The sequence below is a fragment of the Pleuronectes platessa genome, chromosome 21 (genome assembly GCF_947347685.1).
Source record: "Pleuronectes platessa chromosome 21, fPlePla1.1, whole genome shotgun sequence".
Taxonomy (NCBI): domain Eukaryota; kingdom Metazoa; phylum Chordata; class Actinopteri; order Pleuronectiformes; family Pleuronectidae; genus Pleuronectes; species Pleuronectes platessa.
This window is the reverse complement of record NC_070646.1, coordinates 10,512,075-10,539,884: the sequence shown is the minus strand read 5'-3', so window position 1 is coordinate 10,539,884 and position 27,810 is coordinate 10,512,075. Positions and strand designations below refer to the sequence as shown.

At 41.9% G+C, this 27,810-nt stretch overlaps 2 protein-coding genes across 2 annotated transcripts in view; both read left to right on the top strand.

The window, feature by feature from the left end:
* The window catches only part of LOC128427340 (sodium-dependent neutral amino acid transporter B(0)AT2), an 11,609-nt gene extending 1,664 nt beyond the window's left edge, over positions 1-9,945 (top strand). Inside the window, exons 2-13 of the mRNA XM_053414433.1 lie at positions 1-97; positions 1,215-1,434; positions 2,037-2,194; positions 3,160-3,280; positions 3,383-3,558; positions 4,846-4,956; positions 5,051-5,292; positions 5,489-5,672; positions 5,777-5,978; positions 6,649-6,808; positions 6,903-7,065; positions 7,594-9,945. The exon at positions 1-97 is cut by the window's left edge and continues 84 nt beyond it. Coding sequence (XP_053270408.1) covers positions 1,215-1,434; positions 2,037-2,194; positions 3,160-3,280; positions 3,383-3,558; positions 4,846-4,956; positions 5,051-5,292; positions 5,489-5,672; positions 5,777-5,978; positions 6,649-6,808; positions 6,903-7,065; positions 7,594-7,842 — 1,986 coding nt within the window. The 5' untranslated portion in view covers positions 1-97 and the 3' untranslated portion in view covers positions 7,843-9,945. The remainder of the gene's footprint in view (positions 98-1,214; positions 1,435-2,036; positions 2,195-3,159; positions 3,281-3,382; positions 3,559-4,845; positions 4,957-5,050; positions 5,293-5,488; positions 5,673-5,776; positions 5,979-6,648; positions 6,809-6,902; positions 7,066-7,593) is intronic.
* A 6,250-nt stretch (positions 9,946-16,195) lies between these two features.
* LOC128426847 (vesicular glutamate transporter 1) lies at positions 16,196-27,569 on the top strand. Its single transcript, XM_053413897.1, has 13 exons — positions 16,196-16,257; positions 21,843-22,095; positions 22,371-22,489; positions 22,587-22,701; positions 22,802-22,889; positions 22,993-23,079; positions 23,274-23,410; positions 23,500-23,649; positions 23,967-24,099; positions 24,640-24,750; positions 25,285-25,412; positions 25,650-25,719; positions 25,854-27,569. The coding sequence occupies exons 1-13, from the start codon at positions 16,196-16,198 to the stop codon at positions 26,150-26,152; spliced, it is 1,752 nt and encodes a 583-aa protein (XP_053269872.1). The 3' UTR covers positions 26,153-27,569.
* Positions 27,570-27,810: the final 241 nt, after the last annotated feature.

The window sequence follows — 27,810 nt, the reverse complement described above, 5'->3', positions numbered from 1 at the left end:
GAAGAATAACCGACAGTACCACCGGAGCTGCTCCGGGTTTACTGCCGCCTCCGGTGCCTCCTCCGCGGCTTTGTCCGCCACATTCTCCGGTGCTAAGGTCAGTGTGTGAGTTTGTGTTTGTGTTGTGTTTTTTCCCTTTGTGAGTCCAGTCACACACACACACACACACACACACACACACACACACACACGGGGGTTGTGGTTTCACACGTTGATGCTCAGTGGTGTGTTACACTTTACATGCTTTCATTTATTATCACTGTAGATTATATTATTGATTAGAAATATAGATTATTATAAAGTATGACGGGACACGTGTCGTCTAGTTTGGGATTATTTTTACCCCAGTTGACCAGAACGAGTGTGTTTAGACACCTGTTGTGGTAACAGACTGTGTATGTTTATCAGGCTAAAGCTAATGCTAGTTAGCTAGTCCTGTAACTCACTACTACAACTGAGCTGGACACATCATCAACACCTCTTGTTGTATCAGTATGTAAAAACAATATCATTATTATCACAATATATTCATTAATTAAAAGGAGTGGAAAATAATACAATATAATATATATATATCCGTCTTTAAACCTACGAGAAATAATGATGTGACATTTATTGGGATTGTCATTTTTATCATGATAGAGATTTTGGTCATGTCACCCATTCCTATAATGTAGCATGTTTTACTCCAACAGCACCACAACAACAGCCTCAAAAATATGACCATATATTTGAATGAAGACCTCTCTAAAACATTTTCTAATCATCACACTTAGAACTGATCTTTCTACAACCTACTGAATTCATATTTGTGTTAAAAGTTAAAACCCTGTGTTGTGTCATTATCTGCTTAAGTAACTTCTGTCTGCAGGAGTGTGTGTGTGTATGTGTGTCTGCTCGTCCCTGTCCCTCCTCACACACAAACTGATGATCACATGTATTTTGTGATTATTCCATGAAGTCGGATCATGGCTCCGGATCGTTCCGTTCCCTTTAACCCTGATGTCCTGACTGCTCATCACGTCATGTCTTGTGTTGTGCAGCAGGTTTAAACGTGTGTCTCTCGAAATCTAGAGCGGATCAAACAAACACAAAGTAAACATCAGTCCTGTTGGTGTCCTAACAACTTCTGCTAAGTGATGGTGTTTATTGTTGAAGTTTGAAGTCAGCGGTGGAGTCAGACTCTGACAGGTGCATCCATCCTCCTGTTTCAGATGGAGAAGCAGCCACTGCCAACTGACGACGACATGACAGGAACCACAGGGTCAGAGGTCAACGGCTACGCTGGTGAGGAGAACGAGCAGGCCTTATCGGGGCGTCCCGCTCGAGCTGGATGGAACAGTAAAATTGAGTACTTCCTGGCCCAGGTGGGGTTCAGCGTCGGTCTCGGCAACGTCTGGAGGTTTCCTTATTTGTGCCACCAGAATGGAGGAGGTGAGACCCCATTGTTGTTGCCCATGTTAAATCGGGTTCCAACCAAGTAAACACATGTTGTTGGTGCAGACTATACTGTATTTAGTCACATGGGAGATGGGGAGGTCGCTGTCACAGGGTGTGCATGTGATCAGAGAGACTATTCATATATTGTATGTGCATTACACTGCATGTCTATGCATGATGTTCTAAATGTAAGCCTCCAAATCTCAGCACCTGGGTGTTTAAACTATCTGTGAACAACATATAACACGAATGCTCTGGAGTCCCATGTTCTAGAGTTAGGTTTATATCTGTAAGTTTTTTTTTTCCTGCTTTTTGGTTCCTACTTCCTCAATATGAAGTTGTTTTATTTTTAAAACAAAAAATAAGCTTGCAGACAGTTTTTCTTCGGATGTCATATGAGATTTATTTAAAAATAAATGTAAAAACCTGTAAGATACGACCTATTTTCAACAGAACTAATATTGCAGGCAGGAGTTACCAGAATGATAAATCTGCTGCTCTGGGACAAAAATATACAAATGAGCACAAGCATCTGCTTCTTCTTTTGTAATTTTAGCTCATTTGCCAACTGAACCCTCTTCCCCCTTTCTCCTCAGGAGCTTTTCTCCTCCTGTACGTGCTGCTGATGCTTGTTGTGGGCATTCCCCTGTTCTTCCTGGAGCTGGCGGCCGGTCAGGCCATCCGACAGGGCAGCATTGGCGTGTGGAAGTACATCTCTCCCAGGCTCGCAGGGATCGGCTATTCCAGCTGTGTGGTAAGACAAGTTGTGATATATGTTCACCCCACCCACTAAAACTGTTCAATATATAGTGTTGCATGCATTCCAATAGTTGTTTTTGTGTTGTACACTTATGCGAATAAGAAAGTTTCCTTTGCATAAACACATTTGTCAACCTCTGGAAAAGCACATTAGTTGAGTTGTTAGTTTAGTTATATGAGTCATTTGTGCCTGGCAATAGAGCAATGGTATATTTCTCAAAAACAAACAGACAGACAGAGGGGTTATAGAAAAACCTGAAATGAATGAAAACATTTATTTCTCATCCTCTGAAGCAGATAGAAACACGAGAGCGGGGAAACCTTTTAAAAACTAAAATCTTTGACTTCTATTATACCTCACATTACCTTTGCTTTGGAAATGGGATATGACATTTTCACTTCAGCTCAATTTATTATATCGTTTATTGATTTTATAATGTTGACCATTAGGGGAAAGTCATAAAGCACATCCACCTTAATGATCAGGTTGAGACAGATCAATGACTACGTTGACAAGACCTCCACCTGAGATCTGCAAACAGCTGTTATCTGTTGTTGCCTCTAGACAGGAACAGATTTAAAACAGCAGAATTCACACACCGTTCACTCAATGTCCACACTCTCTTATCACACAGCCAGAGATAAGGCCACAAGGCCTCATACGTGGCTGAGACACTATCAACTGCGGCTACATACATCTACTTTGATTGAAGCGATGACAGATTATATCCTAATGGTCAAAGGTCAACTTCATTGGGACACCACACTGTTTTGCACAAACGCTTTTCTGGAAATGATTCAACACCGTGACCTGGGAACACAAGGATAAATTGTTAACCTATTTCCTGCATGGTGTCATTAGTGTCTGATGTATGGTAAATTGTGTTTGAACTGTGAATTTCAAAACAAATCATATCTTTATGTAATGATCCCGATCATCTTGTTCTCAAATATCATCAGGTGTGTTTCTTCGTGGCTCTCTACTACAATGTGATCCTTGCGTGGAGTATTTTCTATCTTGGGAACTCGTTCCAAAACCCTTTACCATGGAGCCAGTGTCCAGAACAGGGGAATGTAACAGGTAAACACTCAACACACGACGATTCAAAACCGACTAGACATGTGCCGTGTCACGTGTAAGATCATTAAAAAATACTATTTTTATTTTATTTTTCCAAAACAGTTAAAGAATGTGAGAAGAGCTCCCCAACGTCTTACTTCTGGTACCGCAAAGCTCTGGATACTACAGACTCGATTGATGACACAGCCTCTCTCAACCCTTACATCACCTGCTGCCTTCTGGCGGCCTGGACCGTCGTGTGCCTGGGAATGTTCAAGGGTATCAAGAGCTCTGTGAAGGCAAGTGTGCGATGGGTTGTGGCGCCTAACTCAGTTTGTTTGTATTTACAGGACAAACCCATGTGTGTATTTGAAATAGTGCTGTCGAGGATTATTGAGAGAGTTCTGTGATAAATGTGTAATTGGTTTGTTTCAGTTTTTCTTACCATGATGTCGATGTCTTTGAAACCAGCTGAGCAGAAGCATTAACTAAACAGAATATAAAGGGGAGCCCTTACTTACTCCTGCCCCGTGTTGTTATCCTCAGTTTGGTTTAATCCCACTCATGTGTTGGGCTTACACTTACTAAATCACTGGGGCTGATGGAATTTCTGGAATGTTTAAGCTTAAGTGTTGTTGACCCAACTTCATACGGCAAAGTTCCTGTGTGAGTTTTGATTTAATACTGGGTTGTTTCTTTTCCCCTAACTAGGTTGTTAGGGTTTTAAAAGTATTAGAAACTGTTAAATCAATTGAGCACTCTTAAGACGTTTAAACACATCTTGATGACAATATTATGAGGTATTGAACTGTGTAGCTTTTCTTACTAGTGTGAATAATCCTATTTATTCAAGGACGTGAAAAATGTATTAATTAATTTACTCTGCATAACCGGTATGGAGCAGATTGAGCTGAGCAGGAAGTTGGACTCAGGAATAGCGTAGAGCATACACAGTCACTTTCCATGTGCAGATTCCCAATCGTGTACCCTAAGGAGCATAAAGCAAATTAATTTACAAGGGTCCTGCCTCCTTCTAGTGTCACAGCAGGTGTCAGTGTTCACAACGTCCAAGAGACAATGAGTCAAATATAACTTTTAAAACATGTTTGGAGCATAAATCATGTTTTGTGTTCTGTTCAACATCTAAGCGGAGGTTTAATCCCACTCTGGCTGACATCAGGTGTTTCACGCAACTACTGACTTAAGCACTTCTCAATTGCAAGGGCCATATGTCCAGTGTGTAACAAGCAGCAGGCTTACACAAGATTAAATGAAACGTCAGTCCTCTCAGAGTATGGGTTTGCAGCTAAATTAGTAGGTTTCAGCAGGGAACTGTCAAAAACGATATGATATGTAAATGTGATGTCTTTACTGAAGCAGAGCTTGCCAACAAGAAAAAAAACACACAAAATTAATAGAAATTAGTGCAATTCAGTAAATTAATTGTAAGCGACCGTCCACCCGGCAGCTCCCTTTACCCTAAAGCACCTGTGTGTACATGCCAAACCAAATAGCTGACGTATACTGGGAATACTGGTTATGTGTGTATGTGCTTGTTAATCTAATATTTCATCCTTGCTTCTTAGGTGATGTACTTTTCCTCCATCTTCCCCTATGTGGTTCTGTTCTGTTTCCTTGTCCGAGGACTCCTGCTGGACGGAGCCTCAGAGGGAATCAGCTACATGTTCTATCCCAAGGTAGCTGCGGATGAAATGTCTCGTTGAGTTTGTGGAAGTGAATCACATTTGGATATTTCCCTGATGCACCCGCTGTTCCTTCTATACGTTCTAGCTGGAAATCTGGGCTGACGTGCAGGTGTGGCGGCAGGCGGCCACACAGGTGTTCTTTGCCCTGGGTCTCGGCTTCGGGTCCATTATTGCCTACTCCTCCTATAATCCAAGGAACAACAACTGCCACCGTGACGCCTTCACTGTCTCCTCTATCAACTTCCTCACATCCGTGCTGGCCACTCTGGTGGTGTTTTCGGTTCTTGGCTTCCGCGCCAAAGGCAATGTCATGAAGTGTGTCGTCAGGTAGGTTTAAATACAGGAAAAATATGAGCTTTTGTAATGGACAGTTGCAAACAGTGTTTTGACATAATTAAGAGTATTTGTTTATGAAAGAAACTGATTTCCATTTTACCTTAATTGGAAAAGTGGTCCCAGACTTTTTACCCCAATGCGTGTTATTAATTACATATTTATCTGTTTCTTTTTGTCTTGTGCTTAGTAATGTAAAGGAGCTGTCAGAACAGTTTCACAACAGTAATGTGGACCTAAGCCGGATGCCAAGCTTCAACTACTCTGCCCCCAGTTCTGTGAGTCTGGAGGATTACAAGGCCTGGTTTAAACAGCATGGAGCGAGCATCCCTGGTAATTTAACAGACTGTGACCTGGAAAAAGAGATGCAGAAGGTAAAGACTTTTTGGACTAGTGTCAATAACAAGCACTTAACTTCCGTTTTTATTTGCTACGTATATTGTATACAAAAACTAAAGCTGACTCTATTTGTGTTCAGGGCGTGGAGGGCACGGGCCTGGCTTTTATTGCCTTCACAGAGGCCATGTCACTTCTGCCTGGAAGTCCTTTCTGGTCGGCGCTCTTCTTCCTCATGCTGCTCAATTTGGGGCTCAGCACGATGTTCGGCACGATGGAGGGCATCCTCGCTCCCCTCACTGACCGCTTCAAAACTCTGGCCAACAACAAGACCAAATTCACAAGTGAATACCTGTTCCACTCGTTTGACCTCAACACCACATGACCTGACTCAGGAGTGGTGACAGAGTTGTGTTGATTACAAGATAGCACATGTACGGGCAGTAGGAGGTTTTTAACGGTGTTTCCCACAGAATGCTGTCGTGTGTACCCAATGCACAGTGAGGGCAGGTCTGACTTCTTGCTGACAAGCGTTTGCTTGTTGCGACCACATGCAAAACAAAAGCGACATCTACAAATGTTATTGTGGAATCAGTCTGTCTGTAGAGGAGGGTACGATTTGATGGATGTTTTGATGGGACACCTTTGCTTTGAGAGAGAGAGAGCAGGACAAGGTGTGCAGCGCCCGGCTCTACAATGGAGGGCAACGGTTCAAAACAGATCTTTTATGTCGTTATGAGAAGCGATACAGACCTTCTGATCATTATGAAACTGTGATAGGACAAATTGGACAATGGCTCTCAGCCTTGAAAGTTACAACCAGTGGATCAGTGTCTCGTTTCGTGTCATTGAGATTAACAAAAATCCATAAACATAATTTCCTACCAAGCCACCAGTCAATTAGATGATTTCTGACACCTTAAAGCAGAATAACAACGGTTCTCCCTCTGCTTGATTGCACGTCATCTCTCCATAGAAATGATGTTTTACCCTGACATGTCTGTTTGGTTTCAGTATTCAGCTGCATCATTGGCTTTGTGATCGGCCTGCTCTTCACCCAGCGCAGTGGGAACTACTTTGTGATGATGTTCGACGACTACTCTGCCACGCTGCCCCTCATCATCGTGGTGGTCTTTGAGACCTTCAGTGTGTCTTGGTTATACGGAGCCGACAGGTGAGCTCTATTTGAACACTGTGGGTCAATTCAATCTGTTTTTCAGTTAATCAGTTCACTCAGACTGAAAGTGGACCACTCTCTGTTTGCGAAGGTTCCTCGACGACATCGAGGCAATGCTGGGCTGGCGTCCCTCTGTGATTTACAAATATCTGTGGAAATACATTTGCCTGTTTGCTATGCTGGGTTTACTGGGAGCCACTGGCATTCGCATGGTCATCACACGACCAACTTACATGGCATGGAACCGAGAGAAGGTACGGGGAATTTAGTGTTTTTGTCGAATCTGAACACAATTTCCTCATCTATCTAAAACAGCTTTAGTCAGCACAGCCACAGGAAAAAAATTCTTGAAAAAGGCAAACGGCTGCTACACAAACTACAAGTCACAGTAAAACAAGCTGTCTCTTGCTCTCTCCACACCTTCTTCCATGGGGAAATAATTAATGACATTTCCCCTCTCATGTCATAAATTTGTTGAAGTATAACCTGTAGACGATAGTGATAAGCTCACTGAAAAACACATTGTACTTCCTTTCAGTAAAACCACGTAAAAGTCAATTTGTGATTTGCTGATTTGTGATTTGTCAGATGCTCTCAATGATCAGTTCACACATCGGTTTAGCATATACAAAATATGTATAAAATAAATAGTATTTTGCAGTGAGCGACTGGCTGAATCACCTTTTATTTAACCTGATATTGTGGCTGTAACTTAAACATATATTTAGATACAAACTTCCAGGCTGCTGCTTAAAGCTTAATGAATATGATTCTTTTTCCAGGCCACCGAGGAGCACCTGCCGTACCCTGACTGGGCTCTGGCCGTTCTGGCCTTACTGATCATATTTGCCATGCTGCCCGTGCCCGTCGCCTTGATCCACGCTCTCCTGCAGGAAAGGACAAAGAAAAGATCCCGAGAAGCAGAGAATGGTCAGTACAGCATTGTGAGCACGGACGACAAGTTCGAGACTCCGATGACCGACATGACACAGCTGGACCAAAGGAATGGGACCGCCGATTCCTTATCGTGAATATTGAACTTGTGGGAAATGACCTTCAGCACCCAGTCAAAGATACAGTGTGCCACTTTCAAGGATGGTTTAATCATATCTCTCTCTTCAGTGTAGGCATGACACAAAACAACTATTGCAGTTTGTAAAAGAAAATTCCCTATTTTATTATTTAAAACCTTTCTTTTAATACTTTTATGAAGTCCACTCGTATACAGATGATTTTATAATTACTGCTGATCCAGCAACACTCGTCCATCTTCAAACTGGTTGAAGCAATCGCAACCATTTATCTAAAGTGGGGCAGGTTTTACACCATAACTCTCAGGAGTGTCCAATTAGAGCGCCACTGAATCCTGATCATTAACCAACATGGCTGCTGCTGATGTGAAGAGGTGTGATGACTCAGCTATTGAGACAGTATTAAAATAAACTGGTTGGTCTATTTTCTCTAAGGGGAGAAACACAAACACCTGTACCTTGTTGTCTGTTTACATATTTTCTGTCGCTCTGGTTACATCACTCTGCCTGGAAACTGAAAATTAACTGAGAGATTCCAGACGAGTGTAATATGGAAAATACAGAACAAACCATTTACAACAACAGATTCTTTGAGCGTTGTTGTCCAAATGAGCAAAAAAAAAATCTGCACAAGCCATAACATATCACATCCTCTTCCTGCATTTTTATTTTTGTATAAAATCTTAAAAAGCCAAGTTTTGCTCCTCATTGTATTTTAGACAAAAATCCCAACGTGTTACAGTAAACAGTGTCCCCCTCCATGTGAACTTTACAGAGCTGTTACGTGCTATTTTTATTTTTCTATCTTAAACTTTTCACAGCACAGTAAACTGATGTTAAAAGATGTGTTGCTTTAGATTATCAGTTATGTCTTGGGGTGAGTAACACCAATATAAACGATGGGGCCTTAAATCAAACAGGAAAACTACATTATAATTATAATGATAGTTGATTATAGCCTTGCTGTAGCTGTGCGTTAGGCAGCATTTCGTACAGTGCACGTAGCACCACACAGATGCTGTTTTTTGTTGCTGATGAGTGTGAGGAAAAGATTCTGTTAAAGGAAACAGATCTGTTGTATTAGAGACAGATCTGTTGTATTATTACTCCACATTCTCTTCTCAAAGCTCAGAAACCACAGGTACTTTTATTAGCAGATAGTGAGATTGTTACATCAGGTCGGCGAATTCAGTTGTGTTGACACTAAACTGTTATTTGGTACAGTGAAGTGTTCTTAACCACACACAATGTTTACAGCTCAACACACTTGAGGCCTGAGTTTCATATTTACATGTATGTATGCAGAGGTACCTGCACACGTCGTATGGTAACATGCTCTGTTGAAATCCTACTGTCATTTCAACTCGGTTGTAAATGTTTCAAAACATTTATTTATTTTAGCGTCACTGTGTCTTCCTTGTGTTTAAACGTGTCAGGTTTAAGAAAGTGTCTGTGATTTCCAACAGTAGCAGCAAAACATCCGCAGCACTTTCATTTTCTTTTCTGAATGGGTGACGGAATACAAACACTGAGCGGAAACTCACATTTTAATTGTAAATATGTATAAAATACATTGAGACTCCTCAAGAACAAATGTTTTAGACATTCTGTGGGACTTTATTTGTAAATCAATTTAGCATGAAGCTTTGTTTATTTCTAGTGTTTCTTTTCTTTCTGGTTTAAGTAGAAACTAAAAGTCCAAACCAGACAGTTTTTATACTTTAACTGTGACTGTTAATCAAGTAATTAGTGTTTTAAAATGTTGTACAAAATGATTTTTAGTCTTCAGTCCTTGATCACTTTTGTCTATTTTTATCAGCCATTTTTCTGAAGTTAAATGTTTTGATAATGTACGGTGGGTTACGATGAAAATGAATTGACCTTATGAACTTCAATGCTGTTGAACATATCTGTATCAAGTGCCTTTATATTCAATGAGGCCAAATGAACTAATTGTCAAAAACATTCCAGCATCAAATTGTTTCACTTTTCAATCTTGTCTGTAGTTAGTTTGTATGAAATGAACTTTTGAGAAAATGTAATATAATTCCTCTGCTACTGTATATAATGCCATTTTTTTTAAATTAAAAACTTGCAGCATCATATTGTATTTAAACAGTCTGTTTTTCAAATGTGGATTTAGCTTGTAATTTATGATTTTAAACTGCTCAGATTGACAATTTACCTGATTTACATTTTCAAAAAGGTGGCACTAAATCCAAATGACTTCTGCGTGTCTGAATTGCAGCCGTGCAAAGGAAGCACTTGAGTAACAGTTAGTGCTGCAAATATTGGTGAAATCACAACTGCACTAAGTGAAGTAGCCGTAACTTTCATTTCCTGCCGTCTGCACACTGGGGAAGTTGAATCACATCACGACTTATTTGTGCAGCAGTAGAAACAACACGTAGCAGCAGTTTGAGGATTTGCTTTTCTTACAGGCGTGCGATTGTACAGGTTGTAGCTGCATGTGTCTGATCTGGGGAAACACTTCTAGTTCAAAACTGCTTTGACTGGTGTAGAGTTCGTAAGTTCGTAAGTGCAGGTGGCCTGAAACGTGAGAGGCTGTGGAAAAGCAGCTGACTTATTGTAGCTGTAGCTTTAAAACTAATTTTACACTGTTGGATACAGTGAGCTCTTTGTTTTTCCCTCTTATCCATCAGTCCTTGGGAAGTGTGCGTGTCCTTGCAGGGCAGTGCAGACGACAGGCAAATATACTGCCCTCATTGAAAACTGTTTCAAAGCAGCTGACTTGAGAGGAGGTTTTACCTTGAGAGTATCCTTTAACAGTGGAGACTGAATGAAGAGCAGAAATACAATTGAATGTTACATTATAATGATGCATTTTAGGAACTTAATATTTTATATATTACTAGATAAGCTGATTAATTTCACAAAAACATACTTTTGATATATTTGTCCGGAGAATCCTCCTGGTTACTGCATCTTAGATATTTTATTTTATTAATAATAGTTTGAACAGATTTCGGACTTCATATTGAGCACATTCAGCCTACACACTAGAATCCAGATGATACCGGAGCAGTACTGTTATATGTCAGTAGGGAGCTCTGCTGCTGTTGTTTCTCTGCTGAGCACCATCACCATCACTATTATTTGTTGTGTCATCTTTGTGTTGGATGTCTATCCTCATTTCACAACTTTTAAAGACCTCGGTAAACACAAGAACCACTGACCTCCAGTAATTTGCCTTAACTTTCTGTCAAACTACAAATGTAATGTCAAATATTTAAAAAAGTGTACAAACTTAATTGCCAAAGCAAAATGTGCACAGAGAGGAGGTTTCCTACCCTTTGTCTGGCTGCACAATTAGCTCGTGTAAGTCACTTGGTACTAAGTGTACGCTCATGTGGAAGAATACTGGTCCCCTTGGAAAAGTGATGCGTCCGGGGAGTTCAGTTGTCTTGGATGCAGTTTCACTTCCGTCAGGTGGAGGCAGAGAGGACAGGACCAACACCCTGCCGAGAGAAACACCACATCATCGCTTCGACCTCAGGTAAACTACTTGAATAAGATGCTTTTTAAATGCTACAACTTTGATTAACGTGAATGGTTTCAGGGCCAGGAAGGCTTTGCTTCATAATTATGAATAATAATGTTTTGAAAGATGATGGAGGTAAATAACTGATTACACTAGGCTCAGTGAATTCTGGTCCCTCTTGGCAAAGTCTGTTCTTAGAAAGGGCGTATAAGCTTACTTACAAAATAAATTGATTTTAGTATAGATTAGGGGTGTTGTGATATATTGGTATTCAATATGAAATATATGGAAATTATCCAATGCGTCTTAAATCTGTTTAATTCCTCTCCATCATTTTGCATTAAATATCTATACACATGCCAACAGCGGAATATTTTGGTCAAAAGAGACAAAAGAAAGTAAAGTTAAAAATTAAAGCGACAGGAAACATTATTATTATTCTTTACGTTTTCTGCTGGTTTGCACTGGAGGATGATTTGTAGTGTGAGTGGAACGGACCAGAAACCAAGTGTTGTTTTTCCTATAAACCAAGTGTATTCTGACAAGCCTCAAAAGTAGAAGCAGGATCAATTTAAGAGGCTTCATCACTCAGGGTCCTCTGCTGACAACTAGTGGGGAAAATCCACATGGTGAAGAAAACCTTGACCCTCCTCCATCATCCTGGACGGTGGAAAACAGATCAACCAGTTTTCTGTTCCCCAGGAAATAAATAGCTCTCAATTTTACTTTGACAAAAGTATAATTATTATATTCCGCTCAAAAGGCAAAATGGAAAAAATACAGATTGCTCGTGAAGTTGATATAAACAGATGCACAAACTCTTAACGTTGAAGTAGAAAGCATGACCAACAAACATGATGGCGAAGCGCAGGGAAACTTGTTTGAGCATGAGGACATCCAAGTGAACAATTTCTCTCACATCAAAAATACACAACTCGTAAATTATTATTATAATATATTGTGATAATCATGTAGTGAGAATCTGATGTCTCACAGCCCTAGTGCAGGTAATTGTTTAGTTTTTGCAGTAACCTGTGTGTGACTTATAGGCGTTCCCACATGGCAGGCCTGGCAGCTCTGTGTCTCCTGCTGGTGTTTCCACTGAGCAGCTCCCAGAGCACCCTGCAGTCTGAGCAGCAGATCAACGGCCGTCCAGCGCCGGCAGCTCCTCCTCCAACACACATACAGGACCTTCTTAGAAAGGAAGAAACCACTCACCTAAATACAAAGCGGACATGTAAGCTTGCTCCCCACCCACCCTGCACAGTGTTAATCTATGAAAAGCAGCACATGCCAAAACAAAGACAGTACAATATTATTGATAAAGGCAGATAACTCCTACTCTGTGTGTCAGTGTCATGTGTGTGTGTCTCCATAGTCGGGCATGGAGACAGAGATAATGCCAAAGTGGGCCTGTTCGTCGCTGCGGCCCTGGGAACGTTCACCCTGATGGCGTCTGTTTACTGCATCTACAACAAGTTCTACAGCAAACACCAGTACCTGCACACCCAGCTGAACGACGACCCAGGTACATCCGTGCTTTTCATTAAATCCTTATTGAGTTGGAGGCTCTTTGAGATGCACACTTTCCGGTATGGGCATGACTTTGGTATGACTGTATTTTAAGCAGCTAAATGGAAAATAATTGTTGTGGGCTTATCTTTTTGTACATGTTAATATACACAACTTCACTAGATCTGGATTTTATTTGGATCCATCACCCATTCTGCATTCCTTAAACCAAGTGTCATGGTCATCCATTTAGTAGTTTCAGGTAAAATAATAAACTCCTTGGCATAAGTAATAATTACATCTACGAACATGGAAAGTCTCTCACTTAGTTAAAAATAAAGGAAAACCTAAAGCATCTTCAGAGAGAGAGAGAGAGAGAGAGAGAGAGAGAGAGAGAGAGAGAGAGAGAGAGAGAGAGAGAGAGAGAGAGAGAGACTCTCCCATCCAGAGGAAACTGGACTCTTCAACTTTCTCTCGTGTCTTTAAGGATTAAACAAAATACAGTAGTTCGACCGTTTCTTTTGCCTCATCCTGTGAAAAAATATCAAAATAAATCAACCTTTGAATTCACAGGAGATATCTACACGTGTCAAAGTGTTTCATATCTCTGTCTGCAGATTTATCGACAGACCCCATGGACCCGCCCCCTGTGTATTTCCACACCTCTGTTAACTCCAGCGCAGTAGATGTGTGTAAAGCCGGTTACGGCTCGCTCTCAGACACTCCGTCCATCATCTCTGTCCCACCCTGCCTGTCCCCCCCTCCCTCCGCCATGCCCTTCCCACCCCCTTTCCTCTCCTCTCGCTCTCTGAGAACTATATCGGCCAAGGATCTGGAGAAAGGCTGCATCTGATGTTAAATGCTCGGTGAGAAGTCTGACAAGTTTCAACGACGTAAAGAAGTAGTTTCTCTTTCCCTGTGCACGTCGCTTGTCATTATCTGAACACATCTGACACAATTTAAAATCTTTTGTGGACAAAATCTAGCTTAACCGGTTTTTAGTTTTTTCAGACACATAATCATTTTCACACCTGAAGAGTAAGTTTGGACTATTGACTGTAAATAAAGAAAACGCTGCCATCTTGTGCATTTGACGCGACAGTTTGTGTAGTTACTATCAGGACATGAAGATCCCACCGATACACAATATTGACCAATCGCAGGTTAGTCTCTTAGCTGTCAATCATGATATTTCACAAGTGTGATAAGAAATACCTAAAATGACAAAAATACACCCGTTTGAAAAATGTGTTTTAAGTATACTTTTTATTTTGGTCCTTGTCCCTTCCACTAACATAGAGGAGTTGGGATTTATAACCTGTACTGCAGCCAGCCACCAGGTGGCGATCTAGATGGTCTGGCTTCACTCTTGGGCAGATGGCATGTTTTTCATCTTTATTTACAGTCCACTGACTTACCTGCAGGAAAATACAAAACTCGTTTTATTAGAAACATCCCATTCACCTGATGCACCTAATAAACCTGACACTGTTGTATTTGTGACCTCCTGACCTTTAGTCGTCTCACTACCAACTACAAATCTCCCCTCTACATTTGTCTGTGCATCACACCTATATGTATAAACTGTAGTTATTTGTGTTTGTGTGTTTGTAGTTACAATAAACTCGATCTTCTCTGCACATGATACCATTCGTCCTTTCAGCACTGCCACCACATTTCTGCTCTTTATGACCAATAATCACAGTCTTGTTGTCAGATTTATAGATTTTCACTATGTTCCCATGAGCTTCAATGCCAGTTGTAACCAAGGTCTAAAGAAAAACGCATAATCAAACTGAAAATCTTAACAAGGCACATCTAAAATCCCAGATCCAAGAAGAGTCACTTGTTCCTGTGCTAAAAATAAATTTCCTAGAGACTTTCAGTGAACGGGTGTGATCAGAAAGTATCTGACAGTCCTTGATCTGTGTTTGAGTCTCTTCAGATAGATGCTCATGTTGTAAAAATTAATGTTAAAAGTGATTTTAATACACCTAGTTTCAGAAAAAGCTCTTATTCATATAACATTTTTTACAAAAGATAGATACATTCTTTCCTTTTGTCTTTCCTGATTCTAATAAGACTCCACTTAGCAATTTATTGTCATCCTACCCTTAAAACACTCATATAACAAATATTATTTAGATTATGTAACATACTTAAATATATCTGATACTGTCACTTTACTGATACTATCCTCTTGTACTCTTAACAACTAAACTTGTATTTACTTATATTTTATTGAAGAACGTTATTTCATGCTTCCATTGCTTGTATTTATATTCTCTTATTTAGTTGCTGATTTTTATATGCATATTCCCTTCTTTATCTTTATAGGCACAATTTTATCTGAGAATGACACTTTCACGTTTTTGTTGTGCTTGTACAATGTCAATAAAGTTCTTGAATCTTGAAAACATCTCCCGATTTACAGTTAAATCGCACAATTGACAAAAGTCACGTGTCACAATTGACTGTTTATAGTCAAGTGGCTATTCACTGAAAAAACAATGAATAATAGAATGCAATTTCGTCATGGCAGCGTTTCCTCTGCGTCAGGGCGCAAAGGAAAAGCTGCAATAAAATCAATTTCTAGATTATTTAAATTTGACGCTACAAATCAGATTACTTTTTTAAATCCTACACTTGCACAGCCTGGGTCCGTATAGTTTGAAATAATACAATCACTGGTCAAAAGAGCGCAAGTGATCCGCCGCCCAGCCTCCTCGGCAGCCTCCCGGCGGCAGCCTGCCCCTCCCTGTGTCACAGATACCTGGGAACTCTGGTGAGATGCTTCGATCGGACAGTATTTACTCTGACTCTCGCCATTCACGGCTTGCGCGCTCCAAGAATAGCCGCCGCTTAAAACGCCGGGAAGGAAGTGACATGCTACCTTCCACTCACTACACACACTTGGAGAGATTAGCGCGCAGGCAGCGGTAATCTGGTTTCAGGACCACGGCCAGAGACGCCGCCCCGGGCCATGACTCCTGTGGAAAGTTGTCCCCTGCTCCTCCTGAACATCACGGGCCACCGGAGAGTGTGAGGAAAGTTCATTCAGGACACCGAGGAGAAAAAGAAAAGGGCAAAGGGGCACTGACCATGTGGAGGACGTTTGTGGAAAATCAGAGTTGCTGACTGCAGCTCCATCTGGAACCTGCGAGGTTAGGGAGGCTGGTGATCAAGTAAAATCAGGTTTCTTTGTTTTTAGATTTTTTTTTGTGCATGTGTCAGTGAGAGACACGAGGCTGAGGGAGCAGGAGAGGAGGAGGAGAAGCCTGTGCGCTTGGGCGGGAGCGCGCAAAGACTGCACCTTGGTCGGAACCTGGAGTCGTGAAGATGGAGATCCGGCCGGACAGGTTTAAGGCCGTGGCAGCCAAGACTCTCGGGAAAATATACGGGTATGTAGAATAACCACGAGCAAAAGTAATGACCTCTGTGTGCTACCTTAAATCTAGTCCCCTGATCTTCTCGTGTAAGTTTCTGATTTTAAGCAAACTGCTCCTTTAAAGCTGAGGGTGTCAAGGGAGCTGGATTAGTGTGGAGTTGTATGACCTCGCACCACATCTGTGTCTCAGCCGAAGCCATCACATAACAAACTGTTATACAAATGATAACAGTCATTCAAAACTCCCGATACAAAGTTATAAAAATATATCTCAAGGTCGAACCTATAACGGCGATTTAGGTGTATTTTTGGTAGGTGAGCCAGTAAAAATCTCCTCCACACGCAGATACATAGTAAGTGAATTATCCTCCGCTGAGCTCCAGAATTAAGTTTCATTTCAGACCCAAACTGCTCGATCGGTGTAAGATGAAGCCTTGGATCAATAAGCAGATTCAGCTCATCCAGGCCTTTCTGCAGCGCTGTCATATCACAGAGGCACGGTAACACTTTTCATGTGGAGGTTTGTGTGGGGACTTCATGCCTGGACAAAGTGACGTATCTCAGTTTATATCGTGTGTGAGGTTTTTCTTTCTCTGCGGCCTGTTATTTTGTCGCACCTGCCTCCACGGGACAGCAGGCTCAGGGCGACTTCCACTTAAAACCTCACTCTAGTGGAGGCTCCACCTTTTTGTGTTAGATAATAGAAGAGCAAGCAAACGTGTCATGGAGGACAGGGGGACTTGGAACATGGGAGGAAATCTAACATCCATCGTGCGTTATTACGCATTGCGCATGCCACCTTGCGCAAAAGCCATTGTTCCACAGTACTATTCTATCGGCAACTAGCTGAACTTGGTGGCACTCTCTCCGCATGCAGCCAACACCGGGGTGTGTGAGGTGGTCAGGAGTCTGTCCGGTGATTGGTATCCGAGGAGGAGGAAGGTATTGATGGCCTCCTCTTCCTCCCCTCTCTCGGGATTTGATGGAACGTCTAAACACTTAAATCCTCTCCAGAAATAGCCTCTCCTCGTCCAAGCTGTCGGCCCACGTAAATCCCCGCAGGCCGCACACCTTGGACACCTCTCTCTCTCTCTCTCTCTCTCTCTCTCTCTCTCTCTCTCTCTCTCTCTCTCTCTCTCTCTCTCTCTCTCTCTCTCTCTCTCTCTCTCTCTCTCTCTCTCTCTCTCTCTCTCTCTCTCTCTCTCTCTCTCCCTCCCACCCTAAGTAGCCCGATAGCTCGTCATCGTGCCACCCCCCACCCCCACCCCCTCTCACAGGGCACCTCACAGCCAAGATTAGGCCATGGCAGAGAGCGCGCCGCTGCCTACGGGGTGTCATTTTAGTGAGGCGTGCACGTGCTCGCAGGTAGATGCACTCCCTGGGTACATCGCTGCCGTGCGTAACACGCACCAACCCCGCTCCCTGCTGCTGCTCCCTGCACGCAACTTTAACGAAGGGGCACGCACTGTGACAAGCTGCCTCCGTTTTATTTGGTGGTGGATGTTTAAGGTGTCTCTATTCTATTCTATTCTATAATAACAACAACACCAAGACAATAATTGCATGATAGAATATAATTGTATAGAATATCTACTGCTTGTTGGGTGTTTTTTAATGTGCCTCTATGTAGCTATTCTATTCTATTCTATTCTATTCTATACTATACTATACTATACTATTCTATTCTATTCTATAATATTCTATTCAATGCTATTCTATTCTATTCTACACTATACTATAGTATACTCTTCTTTACTTTACTATCCTGTACTATTTACTGTCAGGTGTTTTTTGATGGTGTCTCTATGTCTGGGCTACTCTCTTCTATTCAATTCTAAAATTTATAATAACAATCAAATTATAGAAATTGAATAGAATATCGACTTTGTATTATTTATTGTTGAGTATTCTCTGAAGGTGTCTCCATGTAGAATAGAAATTCAGGGACCCTCTGCTGTTGCTCTTCTATTAACAGTGTGTGTGTGTCTCTTCTGACTGATCCGCTGTCACAGAGTCAGTACGAGTGACACACTGGAGTGTTGGAGGCAAAATATTGAATGTTTTTATTCAGTGCATGCTTTGTTAGGCCGTATTTACTCACAAGTGAATTCAATAGGTTCATGTAATAGTTATTTGACTTTCTCTTATCCACATACAGACTCTACTCTGAACCGAGCTGCTGAACCACACTTGACCCATGAATTAAAAGATTAACTAGGATATTCAGTAGTTCATATGAATTCAGCTCTCTTACACGACGTCAAGATCCACAACTAATCATTTCAACTTCCCTCATGGTGTGACAAGAGCAATGAGGAGTAGGTCAGGTAGCTTGTGAGGATTACAACGGATTTTCCTTAACTCCGGGTCAATCATGAAACTACAGCATGTATGATGTGTAGTAAAACAAAAGTGGAAATCTGAGCAGCTACACAAAGCTCCGCGTGGACGTCCTCTGGACACCGGGAAATAAATTGGTGTTGAGGAGAAAGGAAATGTTGTGAATTGTGTGCGAGACTGAGCGGGAGCCGGGGGAGTTGGCGTTGAAAGGAAGGGTTAAAGATAAAGAGGAGACAGGAGGAAGGAGGAGAGAGGCCCGCCCAGACAAAAATAGTCCAAGCGAGCCAGAGATATTAATAATTCAGGATGGAGAATCATTAATACTTGATCAGTGATGAAGACTGTTAGATCCACTGCTGTACAGTAACTAATAGAGCCTGTATGTTTTATTGTTGCGTCGCTGTTATTTCCCATCAGCCTGCTTACCGCTGGAGTTTTGATCTGAACTGGTTTATTGGCAGGAACACAGAGTCTTTGCTGTCACTTGATATGTTCGGATCAGTCTCATTTTGTCTCCAGGAAGGTCATTTTTATAAGAGCTTCCATAATGTATGTATGAAGGTTTTTTTGATGAACAGCCGGGGCTCTGTTCAGAAATAGGATTGTCTTGGTGGCGTAAAAGATCTGTAAAATTCTGAATCGAGATCTTAAGAGTTTAGAGAAGACACTCCACACTTCACCAGCTAAGATACACTTTCTGTCAAAACACGGACTTCTGGGATGGTTTATATCTTGTTTGGGTTCTTTACCACATGTCTCCCTCGCCCCTGATATGTCCTGTCTCAATACAAGGCAACGCAGCTCTGCCAGAAACATAAAATCATCATTATAAAATCAATTTATAGCAACGTCAAGAACAAGATGGATTTGAAATCAGCAGAATAATTTCTTAGTTTACTGTAAAAGCAAGATAATTGCATGAAAATATGAATTACATCACGATACTAAGGATTGAATAAAAGGAGTAATCCGATGAAAACTACCAAACATCGGTTTGAGCTGCTTTCCTGAAATTTTAAACCAATATTCACCACAGTGATGTATCGACCATGGTGGCTCATTCAGTTTAATAGGAACCAATTTCTGTGTTCCGATTCATTGACCTCGCGGTCTATACAGCCCACTAAGGAGGCGGTCTTTGTGGGCTGGGTACACCGCAATGGTTGAACTGAAATGAGACGAGCTGGTCAACAGAGGATTTCCAGGATTGCCATCACCAGCTCGTCCTGCCCTCATTGCTGTCGGTGAACAACAGAGCTGCAGTTAGACAAAACGAGAAAGTTTTCGCTTGCAGGCGCCATTACCATTTTGAAAAACGGTTTGTCACTGAACCGCAATGGATCCTGGGATAGGCTGGGGCAGAGAAGGATCCACTTGTCGAAGCCTTCATCTCTCAGGGATGGAAGGACACATTTTAGGGGGGCGTTCCAAATAGGACGGTCTAGTCGTGTTGCTTTGACGTAATCGGTCTTCAAATGCAGCCTCTGATGGACGCGGCCCCTGAGACGAGACACAGCTAATGTCTGTGCAGTAGTGATTGAGGTGTTGAGCCACGGTGGTGAAAACCTGCCGATACACACTCTTGATCACTCGCGAGTCAGGGTTTAGCACTCATGACCTTTTAACCCTGTTGTTGTTTCATCAAATAACTAATAAAACCAAACTCACCATTAAAATGAAGACTTGAACAAACACCAGGACTGCGGTGGTTGAAACTGTGATCAGGGATTGTGTGTGTGTGTTAGTGAACTGCAGTGAGACATCAAGTATCCAGGCTGTACTCGCTCTGCAAGGTATGAGGATTGTCATCGCCACCGTGATGAATGTTCACTCGGGGAGAACTATGTGGCTCAGTCAGCAAAGAATCCTAACAAATCAGATGAGACTCGAGCCCATGAGCTCCATCTAAAATCATCCTCTTCTGTCTTGAACAACCAGCTGCTGAAAAAAGCCCACACCCCCATTTCCCTAAAGCTTTGCTCATGTTCTGCACTGTTTGGTGTTTTTTGTATTTTAGATACAGAAACGGCAGGACTGAGCTGACTCATTTGTTTTTTGCTTCAGCACAACCAGCTCTCAGGTACTGAAAGCATCCTTCGACATTGGCGAGGGGCTATATTTACCTGAGCATAGCAGCAGGAGCAGCAAACGGACTCCATCACGCGGACCTATAGCTCTCGAGTCTGATCCGAGAACAAGCATCATGTTTAATAGATTATCCGCTGCACGTTTAGATGCATATTTGATGGCTGTTAGACTTCAAGCTTGGCAGAGGTCACGGCTTCTCAGGGTTTCTCAGCAAGCCTCATGAACATCAGTCACAGACAGGAGCAGGAAAGGAGGAGTGGGAGGAGGAAGAGGAGGATGATGCACCAAGATGAGACGTGTCTGTCAACACTGTCTGTCTTTTATTCACACATTTCTTCTTTTCTCGGAGCTGGTTCAGTTAAGGTATGAGTAATATAAATATATTCAATCTAGAATGTAAAAGTCAAAAATCAAATTCCACAAACTCATACAAATCAGTTATCAAGATCCATGTATAATTTCCTGGGGAAATGGGGAAAATGGGGAAAAACGTCCTATTTTTAATGTTAACGAAAGCAAAAAAAAAGTGGGATCTGCACCAAACTTGAATGGGTTCTACCCTGACCCATATGGCATCTTTCCACCAATCATTTCCACAATGTTGCTAAGAGCCCAAACAACCTGATCCCACCATCATAATCTGATAGAAGAGAAAGCTGTATCCATCCATCCATCCATCCATCCATCCATCCACTATCTATAATGCTTATCCTGTAAGAGTTGACAGAGTGCTGTTGTCAATCCTGTACGGCAAAAATGGAATTTCTAAAAACTTCTAGGGGCCCCAGCATCTAAACAACTTACTAACATGGACGGTGCATAGTGGTGCAGTGATTTGAACACGATGGCCAACCAGTTGTTTTTTGTTTGGAGTTTTCATACTTTTCGGTGTCTGCATGTTTTTTTTTTACCAGGTATTACCACAATACAAACACTTTGCCCTTGGCTCAATTGGAGAATCAGATTTTCCCATTGTGACTGCATGTTGGCCCTGTGATGGAGTGGCCACCTGTCCAGGGTGTTCCCTGCCTCTCGCTTAATGTCAGCTGCGATTGGCTCTAGCGCTCCTACAACCCTCAAAGGATAATCATGTTGATAATATACGGATGGATGAAGGGAGGGATTTTTTCATTCCCTCACTTTTCCCTTTCTCCAAACTCTCCTTTTCAGAGCTCTTGAGAAGAAGCAGGAAAATGGCGAGACCATCGAGCTGTCGGCGGAGGGCCGGCCAGAGTTGGTGGAGGAGAAGGAGATGCCGGTGGTGGACTGCACGTGCTTCGGCCTGCCCAGGCGCTACATCATCGCCATTCTCTCCGGTATTGGCTTCTGCATCTCCTTTGGAATCCGGTGTAACTTGGGTGTGGCCATCGTCAGCATGGTGAACAGCCACAAGATCTACAAAGACAACAAGGAGGTCATAGTGGTGAGTGGCCACTACTACAGCATATAGGGTTATTTTAAACAGGCATTTCAGATCAAGATCAATGGGAAGTGTTCAAACTTAATTATTTTCAAAATCTTACGTGATGTTTGATGTGGAAGTGGCCAAATAAAAAAAAGTTGTCACATAGCATTGTCATCAGTAATTTGAAGAGTTCAAAGTGATTATGGTCAACTGGATGCCCTCAGAGGACCATGAATCAGTCACTGGGATTCTATTGTTTTGATTGTTCATTGTCTTCCTGTCTGTCCTGACAGGAACCTCAATTTGACTGGGACCCAGAGACAGTGGGAATGATCCACGGCTCCTTCTTCTGGGGATACATCGTAACTCAGATTCCAGGAGGATTCATTTGTCAAAAGTTTGCAGCAAACAGGTCTGTTATTTCAGTATTTTACATATACAAGGGATAAGGGCGCATCCTTCTATACCCACCGAATGGCTTTTTCATTATTTACTCCTTCCATTCCCAGAGTGTTTGGCTTCGCCATAGTAGCCACATCATGCCTGAACATGCTCATCCCCGCGGCCGCCCGGACGCACTTTGGCTGCGTTATCCTCGTCAGGATATGTCAAGGACTTGTAGAGGTACTTCTACTCCTGAGCTAAGAACAGGACAAGATGGACTGATTTTACCTTTTATTCAGATCATTCAACATTGTGTTGTTTCTTCTCTACTCTACTACAGGGTGTTTCATATCCTGCCTGTCATGGTATTTGGGCGAAATGGGCCCCACCTCTCGAAAGAAGTCGCCTGGCCACAACAGCGTTTTGTGGTGAGTCTCTTTATAACGGGTTCTTTTTCACTTTGATGATTCACTTTAAGAACAAAAATGTCGCTCATTTTATTAAACTCTACAATTTTTCTGTGCTCCCCAGGTTCTTATGCTGGTGCCGTGATTGCCATGCCGTTAGCTGGAATCCTGGTCCAGTACTCAGGATGGTCCTCGGTCTTCTACGTCTACGGTTAGCGACACTTGAACTGAAGATAAACAACATCCGGCTTTTTCACTGATCTTGCTTTTCAAACTCTTTTTGCTAAAAGGAATTTAACATTTATTTTAGCATGTTTAAAAAATGAACCAGCATTTTCAGACTGAACTTGACATTTACATTTTTGTCTTTCTTTTCCCTGCCTGTCTGCCCTTCCTCCGCTCCAGGAAGTTTTGGGATCATGTGGTACTGTTTCTGGACCCTGGTGTCTTACGAGAGTCCAGCAGCACATCCCACCATCACTCCCGAGGAGAGGACATATATCGAAGAGAGCATAGGAGAGACTGCCCAACACGCAGTAACGGTCAGTAGATTCCCTCAGAAGTGTGATTTAGACACCGTCCTTCAAAAGGTTTGAGGAGTTAGTAAATAACACATTTGTATTGGTTACAGAAATTCAACACCCCATGGAGGGCCTTCTTCACGTCCATGCCAGTGTACGCCATCATCGTGGCTAATTTCTGCAGAAGCTGGACTTTCTACTTGCTTCTCATCAGCCAGCCCGCGTACTTCGAGGAGGTGTTTGGGTTCGAGATCAGCAAGGTAACGGGAACAGGGACAAAAGCTCCAATACATAACGTTCGAATAGCACAGATCCAACCGCCCCTTGAGTTCCATAAAGATGCACCAAATTTCACACACTCACAGATGTCAGTTCCCTAAATGTCCACGACCCACCCCCTGATCCGGATCTGCACCAAAATTGTATTGGGATCGTCAGTTGTTTTTGTGTAATCTTGCAAAAGATTAAATGAACATACAAAGCAACCCAAAAACAAACGGACAGGGGTGAAAACATAACCTCCCTGTCACTTTCCATGTTTACTGCATTTTCAGTCTTTCTTTTCATTCTCATGTAGGTTGGCATGGTTTCTGCACTGCCCCATCTGGTTATGACCATCATCGTGCCCATCGGTGGCCAGCTCGCTGACTATTTGCGCTGCAACCACATCATGACCACCACTAATGTCAGGAAACTTATGAACTGTGGAGGTGAGAAGGGGCCAAATGAAGGGAGAGCAAAATTACACTTGCACGGAGGAAATGCCGCTGGTTTGCTGTTTTAATTCCCAAAGATCAAATGTGTAGTCAAGCTAATCAATATGCATAATCTGACAGGAAATAATTTTAATGTCTGGGGTTTGTCAACCTGATAAACTGATTTGTAAACCTGATAAACATCACGGTGACTCCTTGACTGATTATTCTGTAAAGTGTAAACTAAAGTATTTTTTCAGCCCTGGTGAGAAAACATTTGCTGGATAAGACAAATGGTGACTCACTGTAAAGCAGAAGCTCCGTGCCTGTCAGCTATTTTTGAACGTCCCCAGCAGAGAGTGAAATGTAGAAGCGAGCAGTGCACATATCACTTTGTTGGAAGCTATTTTCAGATTCAGCTCAGAGAAAAGCAGTTTGTGAACAGAGAGAAAGACACAAATACTTGAATAAAATGCACATCAGTTGACTTTCAAAGCGTCTTCCTTTGAGACCCCGCTCTCTGTTTGATTTCTGTGATTTCTTCATCTCCGACAGGGTTTGGGATGGAGGCGACTCTGCTGCTGGTGGTGGGCTTCTCTCATACTAAAGTTGTGGCCATCACATTCCTCGTCCTAGCTGTGGGTTTCTCTGGCTTTGCCATTTCAGGTGAAAACATATCTTGAGTCTATTTATTCTACGAGCCTGCATGTAATGTTTTCCTTGAAACCTATTGCCCATTTATATCTATTTACTATTTCCACAATCCTCTGTCTCGCTGTCCGGGCACTTATCTTACCAGGTCCCATCTTATTGGCGCCACACGTACCATGTTTATTCTTAATAGCCAGAGGAAGTACAGTGTCAAATTTTGTGCGATTTTAACACCTGATATTTTCAATACTGATAAAAAATGGAATAAACAGGCGATCCTCACTCTGTAGCAGTCAGTGGGGGCAAGGCAGTTGGGCAGGTCAAAATCTCTAAAGCCAAATGCTTATGATAGTTGGATCATTTTTATTTCAACCTATTAAACCGACACAGACATTTAACGGTATGTGGGTGAAAATAATTCTCATGTTTATTCGGTGCATGGACAAGAAATCTGCCACTTTCCAAGCTGGCACTCCACTAGGTTGCTTTAATTATGAAATATATATATATATATATATATCACTGATCATATAAATTTTTTCTCATAAGGTTTCAATGTCAACCACCTGGACATTGCACCACGATATGCCAGTATCCTCATGGGTATCTCCAACGGTGTGGGCACCTTGTCTGGTATGGTTTGCCCACTTATTGTTGGTGCCATGACAAAGCACAAGGTGAGAAATGATTTCTACTAAATCATAGTGTATTTGTATGAACAGTCATTAACTACAGATTCATATTAGAAGGTGGTATAGTATGCATGACATTATATCCTGATAAGATAATGTCCGTTTAAATATCTGACTGGATTGGTTTCACTTTTAAATTTAACTTTATTACAAAGTCCTAATAGAAAAAAAAGAAAAGTATGCTTATAACCATTTGTCCCTTTTTTCTTCTCTCCATCACAGACTCGAGAGGAGTGGCAGGGCGTGTTCCTTATTGCCTCACTTGTACATTACGGAGGTGTTATATTCTATGGTGGGTATAATCACCTCCAGATCATTGGGAGGTTTATTTATGCCCCTGTGTGTTGTTATTCATACAATCAAACCTGTTTTCTTACAAATCTGAAATATGTGCCAAAAGTCATATTTTGTGTGTCTCTGCTGCAGGACTCTTTGCATCCGGAGAGCAGCAGGCTTGGGCCGAGCCGGAGCAGACGAGCGACGAGAAGTGTGGCATCCTGGACGAGGACGAGCTCGCCAACGAGACGGAGGAGCTGTATCGCACAAGCGGAGGGGGGGGCTACGGAGCCATGAACCAAGGTGCGGATCCTAATGGAGGCGGTGGCATGGCAGGAGGAGGAGGAGGAGGCTGGGTCTCAGACTGGGACAAAACTGAGGAGTATGTACAACCAGCCGGGGCCAATAATTACCTTTATGGAGGAGAGGGGGACCGGGAGTTAACATAAAACCAGCAGGTCCTCGGCACACAGCCTGTAGTGAGGCAGAAACTGTGCATCTCACCGGATGACTTTAAAAGATGACGGATTTATAACGGAAGCCGGGAAGGACGATTCTCAGCAAGTCTGACAATATTAATACAACTGTACTGAATTCAAAGAGACTGCACAGTGGAGGTGAAGAAAATTAGTAGATGTAAAATGTGTGTTTGTGATTGCAATTGTGTACTTTGTGTGACAGACACTTTAAGTAGGAGAGTAGTAGGACCTGTCAGCCTCCCTGTGATACCTGTTGGAGACGGGCTGTGTTTTAGGCCTGGTGTGGCTTTTCGTTGACGTGTATCCATTGTAATAATTATAGACCTTTATATAAGAATAGACAGGACATTAGCAACCCTCTCACTAAAGTCATTCCGAAATCTCTAGGCGCACATTGGTCACTAGCGCATCTGTTGACGGATGAAAACTTACTGAGTTGTGGAGTTTCTTCAACCCATAGCCATGTATGTACTGTACCTCCACTGAAGTTAAAGTTTTGTCCCTAATGTGCACACTTTTAAGAAAAAGCATTTTCCTTGTGCCAATACAACTAAATATTTTTGCTCTCTAGTATTAATTTACTTATCAACTGAGAAGGTAACTGCAAATATTACTGTTTTCTGTTGATAGCCTCAATACGGATTATTTCTAGATGCAGACGTTTGAATTCCTCGTGCAAAAAATGTGTACGTGAGTGGTCACGTCCTTTGTGTTTTCAGGCATGTTGGAATGGACGGGGATTAAAGCTGATTCAGAGCCAAAATGCTCATGTGGACATAAATCATCTTTGTTTGAAAAACGCCATTTTCATCAAAAACCCTAGTAGAGTGGATTTAGCCGTAGATGAGTCCTTTAAAAAGACGTTCTCTCAAAAATGCTTCTCATGTAACATATTCTTCATTCATATTATTCTATTGTGTCTTTGTTGTGTTCAGGCTCTTCATGCTCTAAGTGTTAACATATTCCCTTTCAGGTGAGAAACTGCTGCCACAGTATTAATAACCCTGAGAGCCCCAGCCCCATGCCGGTCTCTCACAGCAGTGGGCCGAGGCAGCCGTGTGGTGGCGCTTATGTAGCATACATCAAAATTAACGAGCAAAAATAGAAGGGGGACATTTTTGCTTTGCTTAAATCTATAGTGCAGAAGTCTCAGGATATGTGAAACAAATCAGTGAATCAAAGGCCAATTAAACATAAGAGGCTGTTAAAGGACAACGTAACATTTCATAGTACATGAGCAATTTCTTACATTTTTCTTAGCTGATGTATAATGTATTTAGCTATAACCCCAAAGTTAGGGTTTAATATATCCCTGTGTTAGACTGTGGGTTGGGAACTGGCTGTTACTGTTTCATCAACTGAGTTCACTGATTATATATGAAATCAATGTTAGGGTTTTTACTGTTTTTTGTCATTTTTTTCATTAATATATTGTTTCATGTTTTGTTCTGGATTGTTAACTCAAATTGTAAATGTAAAAAAAATCCTGTACATGTGACAAATTGGATAATAAAACCTAGAGGGGATGATTCCTGTAACACTAATCATAGATATTATTGATGATTACTCCTATATTTATGTTTTCTTTATGTGATGGCACATAAACTGTGCTGTACAGCCTAACGATG

Excerpts from the sequence above, each read along its gene's own strand:
- LOC128426847 (XM_053413897.1), top strand. The coding sequence starts at position 16,196 with ATGGAGATCCGGCCGGACAGGTTTAAGGCCGTGGCAGCCAAGACTCTC. Across the intron at positions 23,650-23,966 it reads TTGGGTTCGAGATCAGCAAG|GTTGGCATGGTTTCTGCACT; the intron begins GTAACGGGAACA and ends ATTCTCATGTAG. Across the intron at positions 24,100-24,639 it reads GAAACTTATGAACTGTGGAG|GGTTTGGGATGGAGGCGACT; the intron begins GTGAGAAGGGGC and ends CATCTCCGACAG.